This window comes from Acanthochromis polyacanthus, chromosome 15, assembly GCF_021347895.1.
Source record: "Acanthochromis polyacanthus isolate Apoly-LR-REF ecotype Palm Island chromosome 15, KAUST_Apoly_ChrSc, whole genome shotgun sequence".
NCBI classification, from domain to species: domain Eukaryota; kingdom Metazoa; phylum Chordata; class Actinopteri; family Pomacentridae; genus Acanthochromis; species Acanthochromis polyacanthus.
In genome coordinates this window covers 22,162,388-22,176,854 of record NC_067127.1, presented here as the reverse complement: position 1 = coordinate 22,176,854, position 14,467 = coordinate 22,162,388, and the positions used below count along the sequence as shown (strand labels likewise).

Here is a 14,467-nt window from a genome sequence, read left to right as displayed (position 1 = left end):
AAAATGCTGCACAGGGGGAGGGATCTCCCCAACACTTTTGTCCCCACCTGATATGGCAGCATGCCAAGAGCTGAAATGATTAATTTGAGAGTTCTGACGGACTGGCACCAAATACGTACATTTACTTTTGTGCAAATTAATTTCTAACCAAGTGTTTTCAGCTTGATGTCCTTTCACCACATAGAAAACTAAACCAGCAAAAAACAAAAGATTGTTGTCGGTTTATTATGCAACTCTACAGCTTCATTCCAAACAAGAGCAGAGTAAAGAACATGACAACTGCAGTAATATGTAGATAGAAGCCGAAAGTACAGGACTAAATACCTTTTTTGTTACGATTATTCAATCGCTATAGTCTGACAGAAGCATTATATTTAAAGTTACTGTAAATTTGAGGCACATCTTGAGTTTCATCATGTTGATTATCTTAGACACTAGGGGTTAGTAAACTATAAAATTAAGGGCTATGAATAGAAGCAAATAAGGTATTTTAATTAATGATTTGGTGGTACAATACTTGATAGACTATTTATAGACTATATATATATATAAATATTTATATATACACACTACCGTTCAAAAAATTGGGCACACCTCATTCTATGGTTTTTATTTATTTGCATTATTTTCAATATTGTAGATTAATATTGAAGATTAACACTTTTTTGTTTACAAGATAATTCCATGTGTAATCTTTCATCAGTATTAATCTACAAAGTTTAAAATAATTAAATAAAAACCATTGAATAAGAAGATGTGTCCAAACTTTTGGTTCGATCACTCAAAAGTTTGGGGTCACCCACACAATTTCATGTTTTCCATGAAAACTCACACTTTTATTCATGGGCTAGTATAATTGCACAAGGGTTTTCTAATCATCAGTTAGCCTTTCAACACCATTAACTAACACAATGTAGCATTAGAACACAGGAGTGATGGTTGCTGGAAATGTTCCTCTGTACCCCTATGGAGATATTCCATTAAAAAGCAGCTGTTTCCAGCTAGAATAGTCATTTACCACATAAAAATGTCTAGACTGTATTTCTGATTAATTTAATGTTATCTTCACTGAAAAAAAAAATGCTTCTCTTTCCGCAATAAGGACATTTCTTAGTAACCCCAGACTTGTGAACGGTAGTCGAAAGTTTGGAGACAACTTCTCATTCAATGCTTTTTATTTATTTGTATTATTTTCTGCATTGTAGATCAATACTAACGATTAGCATTTTTTTTGTTTACAACATAATTCCACATGTGATCTTTTATAGTTTTGGTGTCTTCAGTATTAATCTGCAATGTTTAAAATAAATAAAAACCACTGAATGAGAAGGTGTGTCCAAACTTTTGACTAATAGTGTGTATAGACAACACAATATTACAAAACAGAGATTCTGCAATACTCGGTACATTACAAGACAATAATTTATAATAAATCACAATGTCTGTAAATTGAGAAGAAAAGATATCCCATAAAGAGGCAAAAAGCAGAAATCGTCTTTTTAGTAACTGCGCTGTGGAATTATGTGTGTTGTCATGAATGTTAAATTTCATGGCAACATGGCATGTCAGTTCGATGAATTAGCGCTCTGATCTGGCAGCAGTGCATTGATTAAGCGTTATGGTCTGTTGCTGTATTGATATTTAGCCCCACTCTTACCGTACGCCACATTATTGTATGTAATAAAGGTATTTCATGAACTGTATTATGTATTTTAGGATATGATGTGAGCCACCGTTCTGCAGGATGTTATTTCAATAGTAACTTTAGTCTTCACTATGTCCATTTAAACTATGACAAAATCAGCATGTGAAAGTTAACATTTGTTTAGTTTTTAGTTTGGAAAAAGGGCTCATGGAACATGGCTCATGCAATGCTTCTCTGATCTCACTGAATGTTCCTGCTTTTTACTTCCAGACACTGGGATTCTCTGAGACAAATACCTTCTACCAGATCTGTTAACACTTTCTTGAAGTCGCCTATTATTTCAAAGATTAGCCTGATTTAGATTATTCCAAAATGCTTTAGCGGGAATCCAACAAATCCAAGACTTTACAGTCAGTACATTAGTCTCTCATGCTGAGGCAGCAGTTAGACGAGTCCACAAACACAATACAGATTTGCCCCAGTGACCCAACCCTAAATCTGACAGCATTAATGTTTTTGTAGATAAAATAAACTTTAAAAGACAAAAGAAAGAAGAAATAATCTGGTTATTGGCAATGAAAATTAACAGATGGGGTAATGGGGCTTCCTTGGAGGTTAACAACATTCAAAGTGAAAAAAAGAGGAATAAATGGCTAAATAACACTGATCTGACATTCGTCTTGTCATACGGACAGCAGTGGACAGCTCTGCTTGGTTTACCCTGTATGCCCTATGTTCCATCTACAGCAGGTTTCAGAATATATTAGAAGACTTTCAGAAGCATTCTAGTTCTAATAGTTATAGGCTTTTTTAAGCCTTATTCCTGAGTAACTACACTTTTATACTTTACATGAAAAAGTACACATTAGTACTAAGCATTTTATGCTTTGAAGCCTCACTTAGACATGAGACTTAAAAACTGACCATGAGCTTATTCACCGGTTCATTGGTCAAGAGTCTGACCTTGGCACATTACTTTCGTCATGTAAAAATCTCCAGTTTTTTTGTCTTTACCTTCAAATGTAACATATTGTTATATGTTTTAAGAAATTTTCTGTCATCAGAAAAGGTTTGAATCCCGTTATTGGGTAAAAACATGAATAAAACGAATTTAAGAGATTCCTGACAAGTTGATATTTCCATCTATTAGGAACTGTGACTAGAAAACACTACGGTGTTCCTGGATAGTTTCTACTTTTCAATAAACTGTTGCAGCAGAAGCATTCATACAAAAATCACAAGGATATGTGAGCAGCTAACTACGGTCCTCCACCTTGATGAATCTAAAGAAGAAGATAATAAATTGTTATGTGGTATGTTGGAAGCTAAAGATTCAACCTCAGTGAGCTGCTGTGCTGCGAACACATAGTGAAAGAGAATTCACATGTTTCAGTTAGAAATAGGTCCGGAATTGCAACTGTTTATCACAATACGTACAAGATACAATTTTAGCCTGAGATTTCAGGTTATAAATAAAGTTTTCAGCCACAAACATGACTCAGAGTTCCACAGTTTTTCTGTTTCAGCCTTCATTTTTTTTTTGCTTACTATAGCTTTGAGTTTATCTATTCTTTTGTTTGTGAGTCGAACGAGCGCTCATCCATCACCTCTTCAGAGAACGACTGACCGGTAGCAGCATCCAGGAGCGTGATATCTTCACGCAGAGTCACTGCTATAGAATAGACATGAGGTTTGAGAGTCAGGCCGTAGTTGTAGTCCAGTTTGGGCAGCCTGGCCGGGTCTGCAGTGATGCTGCACTGGTGTGCTATGAGGGCTGTGAAGAGGAACAGGTGCAGCTTGGACAGCTCCTCTCCGATGCACCGCCGCTTACCCAGAGAGAAGATCAGCACCCTGCTGGTCAGGTCCTTGTTCAGAGCACCTCCCTGGTCCAGGAAACGCTCAGGGTCAAAGGTCTCTGGGTGTGGCCAAAAGGTCGGGTCGTGGTTGACAGACCACTGGTTGATGAAGACGACTGTGTTCTTCGGTATGACGTAGTCCATGATGGACGTGTCTGTGGTGGTGGAGTGGGGGATGGTGAGGGGGACGAAGCTGGTGAAGCGCATCACCTCGTAGATGAAGGCCATGACGTAGGGCAGCGCAGCCTGGTCCTCGATGGAGGGGACACGGCTGTGGTCCACCACTTTATCCACCTCCTGCTGCAGACGGACCTGGATCTCAGGATACCTGCATTCACAGGTGAACCCACAGTTTAGAAGACTATCGAAGAGCAGAGACAGTACACTCATCTTAGCTCCAGTTAAATCAGCAATCAGTGATCAACCTTGTAAACTGCATCAAGTCAGACATCATACACAGATCTGTGGCAGCTGTTTCAGCACCTTACACACTGCTGGAGAGAACACACCTTTCTATAAGAACATTTTAACTTATTTTCTATTTTCCCTTTTCTCTATCTCTACTGTAAAGTTTGTTGAATTGCTTTAAATTGGATCTTGGAGAAATACTCTCTCATCTTGCCTTCCCTACTGTTGTATGTACAGCTAAATGACAACGAAGCTTGATTTGATTTGACTGGATTTGAAACAGTGTCTGTACTTGTTTTATCACACAGTCCTGCTGAAGACATCCAGCACAGAATGCATTAAACACTGTGAAGGATCACACAATGAACTCGTGTAAAACCTGCCAACAGTCTTTGACAGTAAAATGCTGACTGGGCATTTCATTGACTTTCTCTGGTGTGCAATTTCAACTCTTTATGTTTTGCTGTCAGCACCTGCCTGTGTCTCAGCTCCCCCATTGCACTGTTATGTAACACAAATGCTACTGAACTTCCTCAAGTGTGCAGCAGCAGCTCTGATTCATGATCTGCTGTCCTTTACATTGTCTTTTACACTGGTTGTTACTTTGCACGCAGATGATCTCTATAAAATGAATTTTAAATGGTTGCTTACTTGACCAGAATGAGGACGATCCACTGCTGGGCTGTTGACAGTGTGTCTTGACTTGCTCCAAATATATCCCCAACTGTAGGAGGCACGTAGTCCTTCACAGATGAACGCCCTGATTTATCTCTCAGCTGGTCCAGCGCCACTATTAAAGCATCCGTCATGTCTCTGATGGTGCTCGACTGGATTGTTTTTCTGTGTTGAATGACTTTATCTTGAATGAACATCCCAAACTCCAGGTTGAGCCTCTTGAAGTTTTCAAAGATGGTTTTGATGGGGTTGGGGAAGTACTGGAGCCAGGGCATCACGTCCACGATGCTCCCAGCCCCCACAGTCTGCGTGAACTGGTCGTTCCTGCCCACTATCTGCCGAAACTCCTCGTCCTCATAAGAGTACCTCTTCCCAAAGCACAGCGCGCTCATGATGTTGGCCGTGGACACCACCATGTAGGTCATGGGCTGGAAGTACTGCTGCTCCCGCGTCTTCCTCACAAACAGCGCCAGCAGCTCTCTGATCTCGCAGAGGACATGATGCTCAAAAGTTTTCTTGGTGTCCGGGTTCCCGGTGGAAAACATGCGCACGGTGGAGTGGGCCACCCTGCGGTGCACCTTCCACCAGTCCGTGCTGGTGCCAAACGCGAGACTGTCCCCGTTGGAGATGAACTGGAAGGAGGTGAAGTCCGGTCTACCAGCAAACTCTGCTCCCTGCTTGATCAGCGCCTGTTTAATGGAGTCTCCGTTCAGCACCACCACGGCCCGACTGCCCAGTTTGATCTGGAAGACGTTGCCGTATTTTTTCGCCATGCGCGTAAAGTACAAGTGCGGTGTGTTGCCAAGTTGCGGAGCGTTTCCGACGACTGGCCAGGCGAGAGGACCGGGAGGACAGAGCGCTGACCGCTGCCGGAGCCACCGACACAGGTGGAGGGAGAAGAGCAGAGTGACACAGGCCACCAGCAGAGCTCTGGGAGTCGCAGGATCAAACCCTTGCAGAGTCGCATCCATGATGGAGATCCTGCGGAGGAAATTACATGTAGCGCACTTATTAGCCTGTTGAATGTTTAGATGCAGGTTTATTAAATCAAACAATTTTTATAAGCAAGCTTTTGTTGAGCAGGAAGTGAGTAAATACCTGGTTATGTCCTTGGTTCATCTAACAATACCAGCCTTTATGATTTATCCAAAATACTTTAAGAAAAACAAACTTAAAGCCCGCATCTGATGCGTTTCTCCATGAACTCGGTGAACAAATTACATTTTTCAAAAATATTCAGTCTGCATCTTTCCTGAGTGTGTGACAGCGTGTGAAGCGCAGACTGTGCGCTCTCTGCTCTCCGTCCACAGCCCGCTCAGGCTTTGAAGCGCCGCAGCGCCAACTCCAGTCATTTATCCGCAAACAGCGCAGCATCACGGCCCGTCGGCGTCTGAGCGCGTCCCGGTTTGTTACAGTGGGCAGGTTTGGAGCAAAAAAGGGTGTCACCCCACCCTCCCACCTACACCTACCCCCCACCCGCCGCTCGCCTCCCCCTCCTTCACTGTTACTCACAGCCAGTTATTGTCTGACTGGGAAATGGGAGCTTTAGAAGCTGAGAAGGACCAAGTGAACTCACTGAGGTCTGGATATTATTTGCACCATTAGTGCGTTAGACACACAGGTTTAAACTACTTCAAATGCTATAGGAAAGCAATGACAGGTAACATTATTATTATTATTATTATTATTATTAAGAATAGCATTGATATTAATACTGTGAAAGGTTTTTACTATTACTAGTAAATTACACGTGCATGTTGTTGCATTAAAAAAGAAAATGTTTATACATATAAATATGTGGAAGAGACACACCTTCATTCTATGCTTCTTATTTATTTGTATTATTTTCTACATTCTAGATTAATACTGAAGATGAACATTTTTGTTTACAACATTTTGTTCACAACATAATTCCATATGTATTCTTTATAGTTTTGATGTCTTCAGTATTAATCTACAATGTAGAAAATAATTCAAATGAGAAGGTGTGTCTTCCAAATTTTCGGCTGGTAATGCATATACGCTACTGTTCAATACATATGTATGTATATTGTTGTTCTCTCCAGCGTTAAAAAAAACAAAAAAACAAAACACAGTTTGAAGTGCTTGTAAACGTGCGTCGCTGCCTGAAGGAATTATAAAACATCCGACACAAGCCAACGGACTTTAAAAGATAAATCATGCACCTTAAACCAGGGGTGCCGAACTTATTTTAGCTCGGGGGCCACATACAGGCCAAACTGATCTAAATCACAGCATAGTAACCTATAAATAACGACAAAATATTCCCTTTGTTTTAGTGTTAAAAAATACACTCTGAAACTGTTCACATTTAATGAACTACCTTCTTATAAAACATTATGAACGACCTGACATTTCAACAGGTGCAGTTTCAACCACACAATGCTTCAGTTTATCATTTACACATTACAGCTTACAGATCACAGTGTGTAAAGGTACTAAACATTTAGTCTCAGGTATCTGGAGCTCAACAATATAATATTTTACTTGATGACCAAAACAACCCGTCAAGGTCTCGAAATTATTTTTAACTTAAAGTTTTACAAACTAAAAATTTGCAGTTAATTTATACCTTTTGCAAAGTCATCCTGCGGGCCGATTGGATGCTCTGGTGAGTCAGTTTCGGCGCGCGGACCATATGTTTGACACTCTTAACCCAAATGCAAACACCAATTATTAATAAAAATTAAAAAAAAAATGTTAAAATGAAAACGTTTGCAAAGTGGTCGTGTTTGATGAAAAATGCAAACACAATGATGACGGACAGATTTGTGATTTGGTTGCACAATAATTGACCTAAATTGACCTAAAATCAACTCTGATTGAAATATTGCACTGTTGACAATAAAACAGCAGCCTGTTTCCAGAAAGTCTGGGCTCAGTCTGCTGCTCTGTCCCTCTGAAGTGTGTTTTCCTTGCGAGCCACCAGGAGGAGGAGAACCCCGATGGAGCTCATTAGGTCCACTAGTTTTAATGCTCAGGAATGAGAATGTCTGAGGATGTGAGGAAACGCTGCTCTAAACTTGAATCAACACAAACGAATTATCTATTTATATGTTTGAAAAAGAGACTTCATTGAAACTAAATAAAGATTTCCTCTCAGATCTTGTCAGTCAACAATCAGGGGTTCGTTTTTTAGGGACTTCTTTCCACGTGCAACATCAACGGAGTTTTCCTGAAAAGCCTCACGATCTGTATTATCATTGTTAAAGTGCAATATTTGTAGTGCAATTTACTCTCACTTTCAGTTCACTTTCTGTTAATTTCTTCCTTGATGTTAGTCTACAATTCACATTTTATACTTGTGTTTATTATTATTATTATTATTATTATTATTATTAGACACCATTCCTTGTCATCCACTTAGATACTTTACACACTGAGACACTTAAACATTTAAACACTTGATTTCTATTTTACTACTAACCTCTGTGTAATTGTACATATTCCACTAACCTTTGTTTATTGTATTGTACTCTGGCAATACAGTTTCCTTCGGGATTAATAACGTTTATCTTATCTTATCTTGTTTTTTAGGTGCAGATCTGGGTTCTGCTCAGGTCTGGTTTGACGGGTGTCTGGACCCTGTTCAGCACCACGGAGAGCGGCTTTCCTCTGGCCTCCTCCAGACCTGTCACCCTCCGGCTCTGCCACAGACTGCAGACACGTTTTTATTGTCGTGATTTCAGCTTCTTTTTTTAAAAAACAAACAAACAACAACAACACGCATTTAAAGACAATAGACTTTATTAAATAAATACGTTAGATAAAATCCAGCCAGTTGATTGCTCCCAAAAATATTGATAAGTGAATATCTTTTAGTAAAATTTAGGACTTATGCAGAGCAGAAAATATCTGAATTTCAGTGTTATAACGAGAATTGCAGATCATTAAAGAACTTTTATATTTTGGCTGTATAATTATGAAAAAAAGTCACGTTTTTGTGAAGCAAAATTCTCAGTTTTCTGTGTTTAATCATGCTTTTAAGAGCTCTCCTGTGGCCTAAAACAGTATTAACTAGCAGCAACAACAAAAAATAATTACTATAAATGACTAATTTCAGCGTTATAAATATGTCCAAATTAAATTACTTAATTATTATTGTTTTTACTCAGCTGTACATTCTAAAACCAAGTATATTTAGGTGAAGTGAATTGAAAGCAGATGTACTTACTGAGTCTGCAGGCCTCTCCTGGTCTCATGAACGTCTGCCATGGTGGCACTGTGGGATCTTCCTTTATTCAAAATGTGAACGATCTGTGAGGGTGGAGACAAACTGGTGGCCTGGCCTCATTTACTGCCACTTATTAGAATAAAGCCCAGCAGCTCCCCTGCCTTTTACTCCATAAGGTATTTCAGTGAAATGCTCTAATCCTCTTATCTGACAAGCAGTACTTATTGACACTGTATGATAAAGATTTAATTATATTGAATTTAAATTAACATGTAATGGTTGCAATATTTTATTATATTCCTATTTAAAGTAAATGTTGAAGTAGCCGCAACATTTTCACGTTTTCATTAGATGTCTCACATACACACACACACAGTCTGTTGTGTGTGTGAGGTCAGTGGTTGAAACTGGTGATCCTGAACATCCTCGTGGTCACAAGACTGACTTTTGTTGCTCAGTGGGTCTTTGGTTCAACAATGGCCACATGCTCCTTGTGGAATAGTGATCAAAATGGGAACTGAATTTAAAAAAAAAAAAAAAAAAAGATCATTTATTTTAGACAGGCACTTCAAACATTAACCTTTAAAATTGCTGTGTCTTCATGATATCCTTTGTTCTGAATTGAGAAGTAATAGATTTGGTCTTTTTCATTCAAGACATCCATCCCAATGCAGCTGAAGTATTCTTTTTTGTTGAAATGAATTACCCCATGACATCACTTGTTTAGTGGGATTAACTGTCAGACCACTACAGCTTGGACAGGGAATCATAAAAACAAACAAAAACATCTCATGAGGCTTTTGAGCATTTGAAATTCATCTCTTTTTTAAAGTTATTGTTTGGGTCTTTTTACCTTTATATATATATATATATATATATATATATATATATATGGCATGCCGTTTAGGAAATTATATATATAATGAAAGTCGATATATATATAATGAAACTTGATATATATATAATGAAAGTCGATATATATATAATGAAACTTGATATATATATAATGAAATTTGATATATATATAATGAAAGTCGATATATATATAATGAAACTTGATATATATATAATGAAAGTCGATATATATATAATGAAACTTGATATATATATAATGAAAGTCGATATATATATAATGAAACTTGATATATATATAATGAAAGTCGATATATATATAATGAAACTTGATATATATATATAATGAAACTTGATATATATATAATGAAAGTCGATATATATATAATGAAACTTGATATATATATATAATGAAAGTTGATATATATATAATGAAACTTGATATATATATAATGAAACTTGATATATATATATAATGAAAGTCGATATATATATAATGAAAGTTGATATATATATATAATGAAAGTTGATATATATATAATGAAAGTCGGAATATAGAATGTTCAGATTTTCATTCCATCTATTCAAAGTTTCATTCCATATATTCAGACTTTTTCCTACTGAGCCCTGGAAGGACATGGCAAACAAAAACAGGAACCTTATTGGACATTTGCTCTTCAGATGAGCTCTTCTGTGATTATCTATCTGTCTTCATGGTTGTCACAGGGAACGGCGACTACGTTTGAGAAAACAGGTAATTTTTAGAGATGTTTTGATTCTGAACACTGAACGTGTTAGCATTAGCTTAGCTACTTAGCTTCGACTACATTTGCATCCCTACATAGCTTAAAGGTTAAACACATGCACCATATGTTGATGATAATGATAATATCTATGTTTATCTTTATAGCTGGTCTTAAGGCTAATTACGAGGCAGAGGTCAGCTGCTGCCTGGACACATCCATGATCACGCCACTGGTGGGACACAATTGCACTGGATTTCAGCTGAAGGCTGCTGTTCTGTCCAAACTGAGACATTTTTATTGTGACATACCCTCCACTGTTGTTAGCTTTTGATTCAATAAATTTTTTTGAGATGAGGAAATCACTATTGCATGTTTCTAGTTAAATACCCTACTTTTATGATATATCACTACAGCATGCACTTTTTATATTTTCCATCAATTTCACCCAAAAGTTGAATAACTATTTGTGAGCAGTGTATGTAGACACATAATAGAAGCACATTTCAATAATATATCTGCTGCAGTAGTGCAGTTTATCTACCTAGATTGGTGTAACAGTAAAAAAAAACATATGCTACTGATGTTTCTGACTAAAATCTGCTTGAAAAGCACAACTGCTTATCTGTCAAAATGTGTGTAACAAAAGTGTGCACTGAACACTGAATAAAGTCTCTGTAGATTACAGACAAAATTTGCATCTCATCACAAATTTCTGTTTATTCACCCAAAGTGCATGGGTAAAATACAAAACAGGTGAAGTACTAAAAAAGATTTATTTTCTAGAAAAGCCAATAGTCAACAATGCAGTTTAATTCTGGGACAGTTGCTCCAGCACCGACACCATGCGTCCCATCAGTGCAACCAAGGTTTTCATTCATCTTCTGGATGTTCTGGAGCATGGCAGAGGTCACGTCTTGGTGTCTTCCGATCTGTTCCAAGAACCGTTCCTCTGACCTCTCCAGATACTGCAGAGGATCCACAGCAGCTTCCTGGTTCCCTTTTCCTGCATAAAAGCACCAAAAAGTACTAGTTGTCAGTAATTATTTTCTATTTTCATAAACACAGTTAACTTAAAGTAAATGTTCTATTTTGTGATTTTAGGATGGGTCAAAAGATAACATACTGATCATGTTGATGTCTGCATAGTCTAAACAGATCTTACTTGATTTGGTCTGTAGAGAGGAGGACGGCGTGGAGGAGCTGCAGGACGGAACCAGTAAGCTGCAGACTAGTGCTCCTGGTAACTGGACCTCATCATCCAAGGCCGACAACTAAATAAAATGAACAAGACATGCTGTTGATAGCATCTGTAATACAAATGATTTTATCCATTAACTGATTTATTGCTTTGTCCATACAATGTTAGAAAGTGTTACAAATAATACCTGTAATAATTTCCAACAGTGATAAATGCCTTGTTTTATTTTACAACAAAAAACACCAAAAGCATCTGTGTATAAGAAATCAGTGCATTGGATTTCCACATCTGCAAAGCTAGAAAATCACACATCAGAATTTTACCTTGAAATTATGAAAATAGCTGCAGATTACCAGTACTCTTTACTTCATTGTGTTAACTTGATCATTTGAATCAGTTTTTTAGACTTGTATTACTGATACGAAACATAATCAACACATAAATTAAAATGTGTTCGCAAAGAGTTCACTGGTTCTTCAAGGAAAATTTCAATGATAACCATATAGTTCAGTAATATGATTAATGGGTCATTGTGTAACAGCGTGGGAGGTTCTGAATACAGGTCTTGGACTGAAATATTGCTGCTGCTTTCCTCCGGTTTTATAAGGAGTTGTTTCATAGCTTGTTAGCTTACCAGCGGCTAACTGGCTGGCAAACAATAGTTCAACGCCAACCTCTAATCAGTGATCCGGTGTCCGGACCGCGTTAGCTGGCGGAACGTTCATAATACTGATGTGGGACTGTTGTAGCTAGCGTATTCATAGTAGGATAACAGCAGGATGTTGGAGAAATAAAACTTACCATTATCAGGATCGCTGGTCTGCATGGCAGACTCTTAGCGCATCGCACTGCTTGAATGTCTGTGTATTTCAGGCCGATTTCAAAATAAAACTCAAGAAAATTCTCGTCCGGGTGAGTGTCCTTCATTGTCGCTTCGCCATACGGACATGTCCCTTCCGGGGCTCGGTAGGAAAAAAGATTTGATATATATATAATGAAAGTTGATATATATATATATATATAATGAAAGTCGATATATATATATATAATGAAACTTGATATATATATATAATGAAAGTTGATATATATATAATGAAAGTCGATATATATATAATGAAAGTTGATATATATATAATGAAAGTCGATATATATATAATGAAACTTGATATATATATAATGAAAGTTGATATATATATAATGAAAGTCGATATATATATATATATATATATATATATATATATATATATATCAAGTTTCATTATATATATATCAAGTTTCATTATATATATATCAAGTTTCATTATATATATATCGACTTTCATTATATATATATATCAAGTTTCATTATATATATATCAAGTTTCATTATATATATATCGACTTTCATTATATATATATCAAGTTTCATTATATATATATCAAGTTTCGTTATATATATATCGACTTTCATTATATATATATCAAGTTTCATTATATATATATCAAGTTTCATTATATATATAATTTCCTAAACGGCATGCCATAAATATATATATATATATATATATATATATATATATATATATATATACATATACACACACACACACACATATATATATATGACAGTGGGGAGAGAGAGAGACAGGAAACGTGGTAGAAGGTAGAAGAGTGGGGGAAGGACATGCAGTGAGTGACCATGCTGGATTCTAACCCAGGATCATTCCCTTTATGGATCATCCACTCAGCCAGCTGAATGATCTGGGTGCCTGGAATTCATATTTTTAACAAGCAAACATTAACATAAGTGTCACTGTAGTATCAGTCTCTCTATTGAGCCTGTGTGCCTCTTCATGCAGCCCTTAAAGGCCACATTTGTTAGTGTTTGGATGCAGAGCATTTCAGGTTAATCCTCAGAGGTGCAGTGAGGTGACTTCAGCTGCAGAGCACCATGGAGATGCAGACGGGCCCACACAGTGGCCTCCGCCTTGGGCCCCCTGAAGCTCCACGCTGCTAGTTTCAACACCAGTTTCTCTTCCTACTTGACTGACAGCTCAATTGCTCATCGCGTGTGAGTGAGCATGGAGGTCAGGGAGGAGCCTGGGAAGGTGTGTGCAGGTGATGATTTGCTCAGACACTGAAGGTACAGTTGCATTGTAAAGTTCTAGCCTGGCAGGGCAGAGACCATGTCTGATTCCAACAACATTTCTCACATTCAGGGCATAGTTTCGAACAGAGGAAATCAAAGTAAGTCATATCAGGAAATTACATCACCTGCTAGCTGGAATGATAAGTGGAACAGGTCATTACAGTGATTTATGTCTGTTTTTAGTGGAAGCATGCTCAAGACCTCGGAAGAGAAGCACGCCTTTTACAGCACTGGTGAGGCTTATCTTATTCTCTGAATCAATGCTGTGAACTTCTGGGAAAAAGAGAGGAACAGAGGGGAATGCCCAAAGCTATTCTAAAGGTGCAGTGCAGTCACGCACATGTGCTTCATTATGGGGGTGACAACTGAAGGGAAAGCCACTGACAGCTTTACTAAACACAGGACTCCCTCCGTCTGCCTGTCAGTCAGGCACAGAATAACCGCTGACCCGTTAAGGTTTGGTTAAGATTTTATGATGTAATCTTTGATGCACCAGTGAGGTTTTATCATGCATGCATGATATTAAATAACAGATTTATATGCCGGAATTATCCAGCAAAAGATGTTCTGAGCAACATTTTTTGACAAATTTGCATAGGAATACGTATTTGACACTTAAAGTTTAAAATCCTAGTGGTTGAATTTAACACTAAAAGTGGGCCTCTGTTAGTTTGATATGTTATTGTTATGACATATCCTTTCCTTTACAGATGCACTAAAGTCCAGTTTAAATAAAATCATGAATGCAGGGTGTGCATATTTGA

The 14,467-nt window shown here is 37.6% G+C and overlaps 1 protein-coding gene and 1 long non-coding RNA gene across 2 annotated transcripts; one reads left to right on the top strand and one right to left on the bottom strand.

The window, feature by feature from the left end:
* Positions 1-206: 206 nt before the first annotated feature.
* On the bottom strand, positions 207-8,861 carry LOC110967647 (cytochrome P450 1B1). The gene is made up of 3 exons (XM_022217337.2): positions 8,780-8,861; positions 4,561-5,565; positions 207-3,829 (listed from the first exon to the last, which is right to left on the bottom strand). The coding sequence occupies exons 1-3, from the start codon at positions 8,818-8,820 to the stop codon at positions 3,211-3,213; spliced, it is 1,665 nt and encodes a 554-aa protein (XP_022073029.2). The 5' UTR covers positions 8,821-8,861; the 3' UTR covers positions 207-3,210.
* LOC127537485 (uncharacterized) lies at positions 5,463-10,739 on the top strand. Its single transcript, XR_007947143.1, has 3 exons — positions 5,463-5,583; positions 8,143-10,385; positions 10,542-10,739. It is a non-coding gene; the product is annotated as an uncharacterized LOC127537485 (long non-coding RNA).
* Positions 10,740-14,467: the final 3,728 nt, after the last annotated feature.

Excerpts from the sequence above, each read along its gene's own strand:
- LOC110967647 (XM_022217337.2), bottom strand. The coding sequence starts at position 8,820 with ATGGCAGACGTTCATGAGACCAGGAGAGGCCTGCAGACTCA. Across the intron at positions 5,566-8,779 it reads AGGAGAGGCCTGCAGACTCA|GATCTCCATCATGGATGCGA; the intron begins GTAAGTACATCT and ends TTTCCTCCGCAG. Across the intron at positions 3,830-4,560 it reads ATCGTCCTCATTCTGGTCAA|GTATCCTGAGATCCAGGTCC; the intron begins GTAAGCAACCAT and ends CTGTGAATGCAG.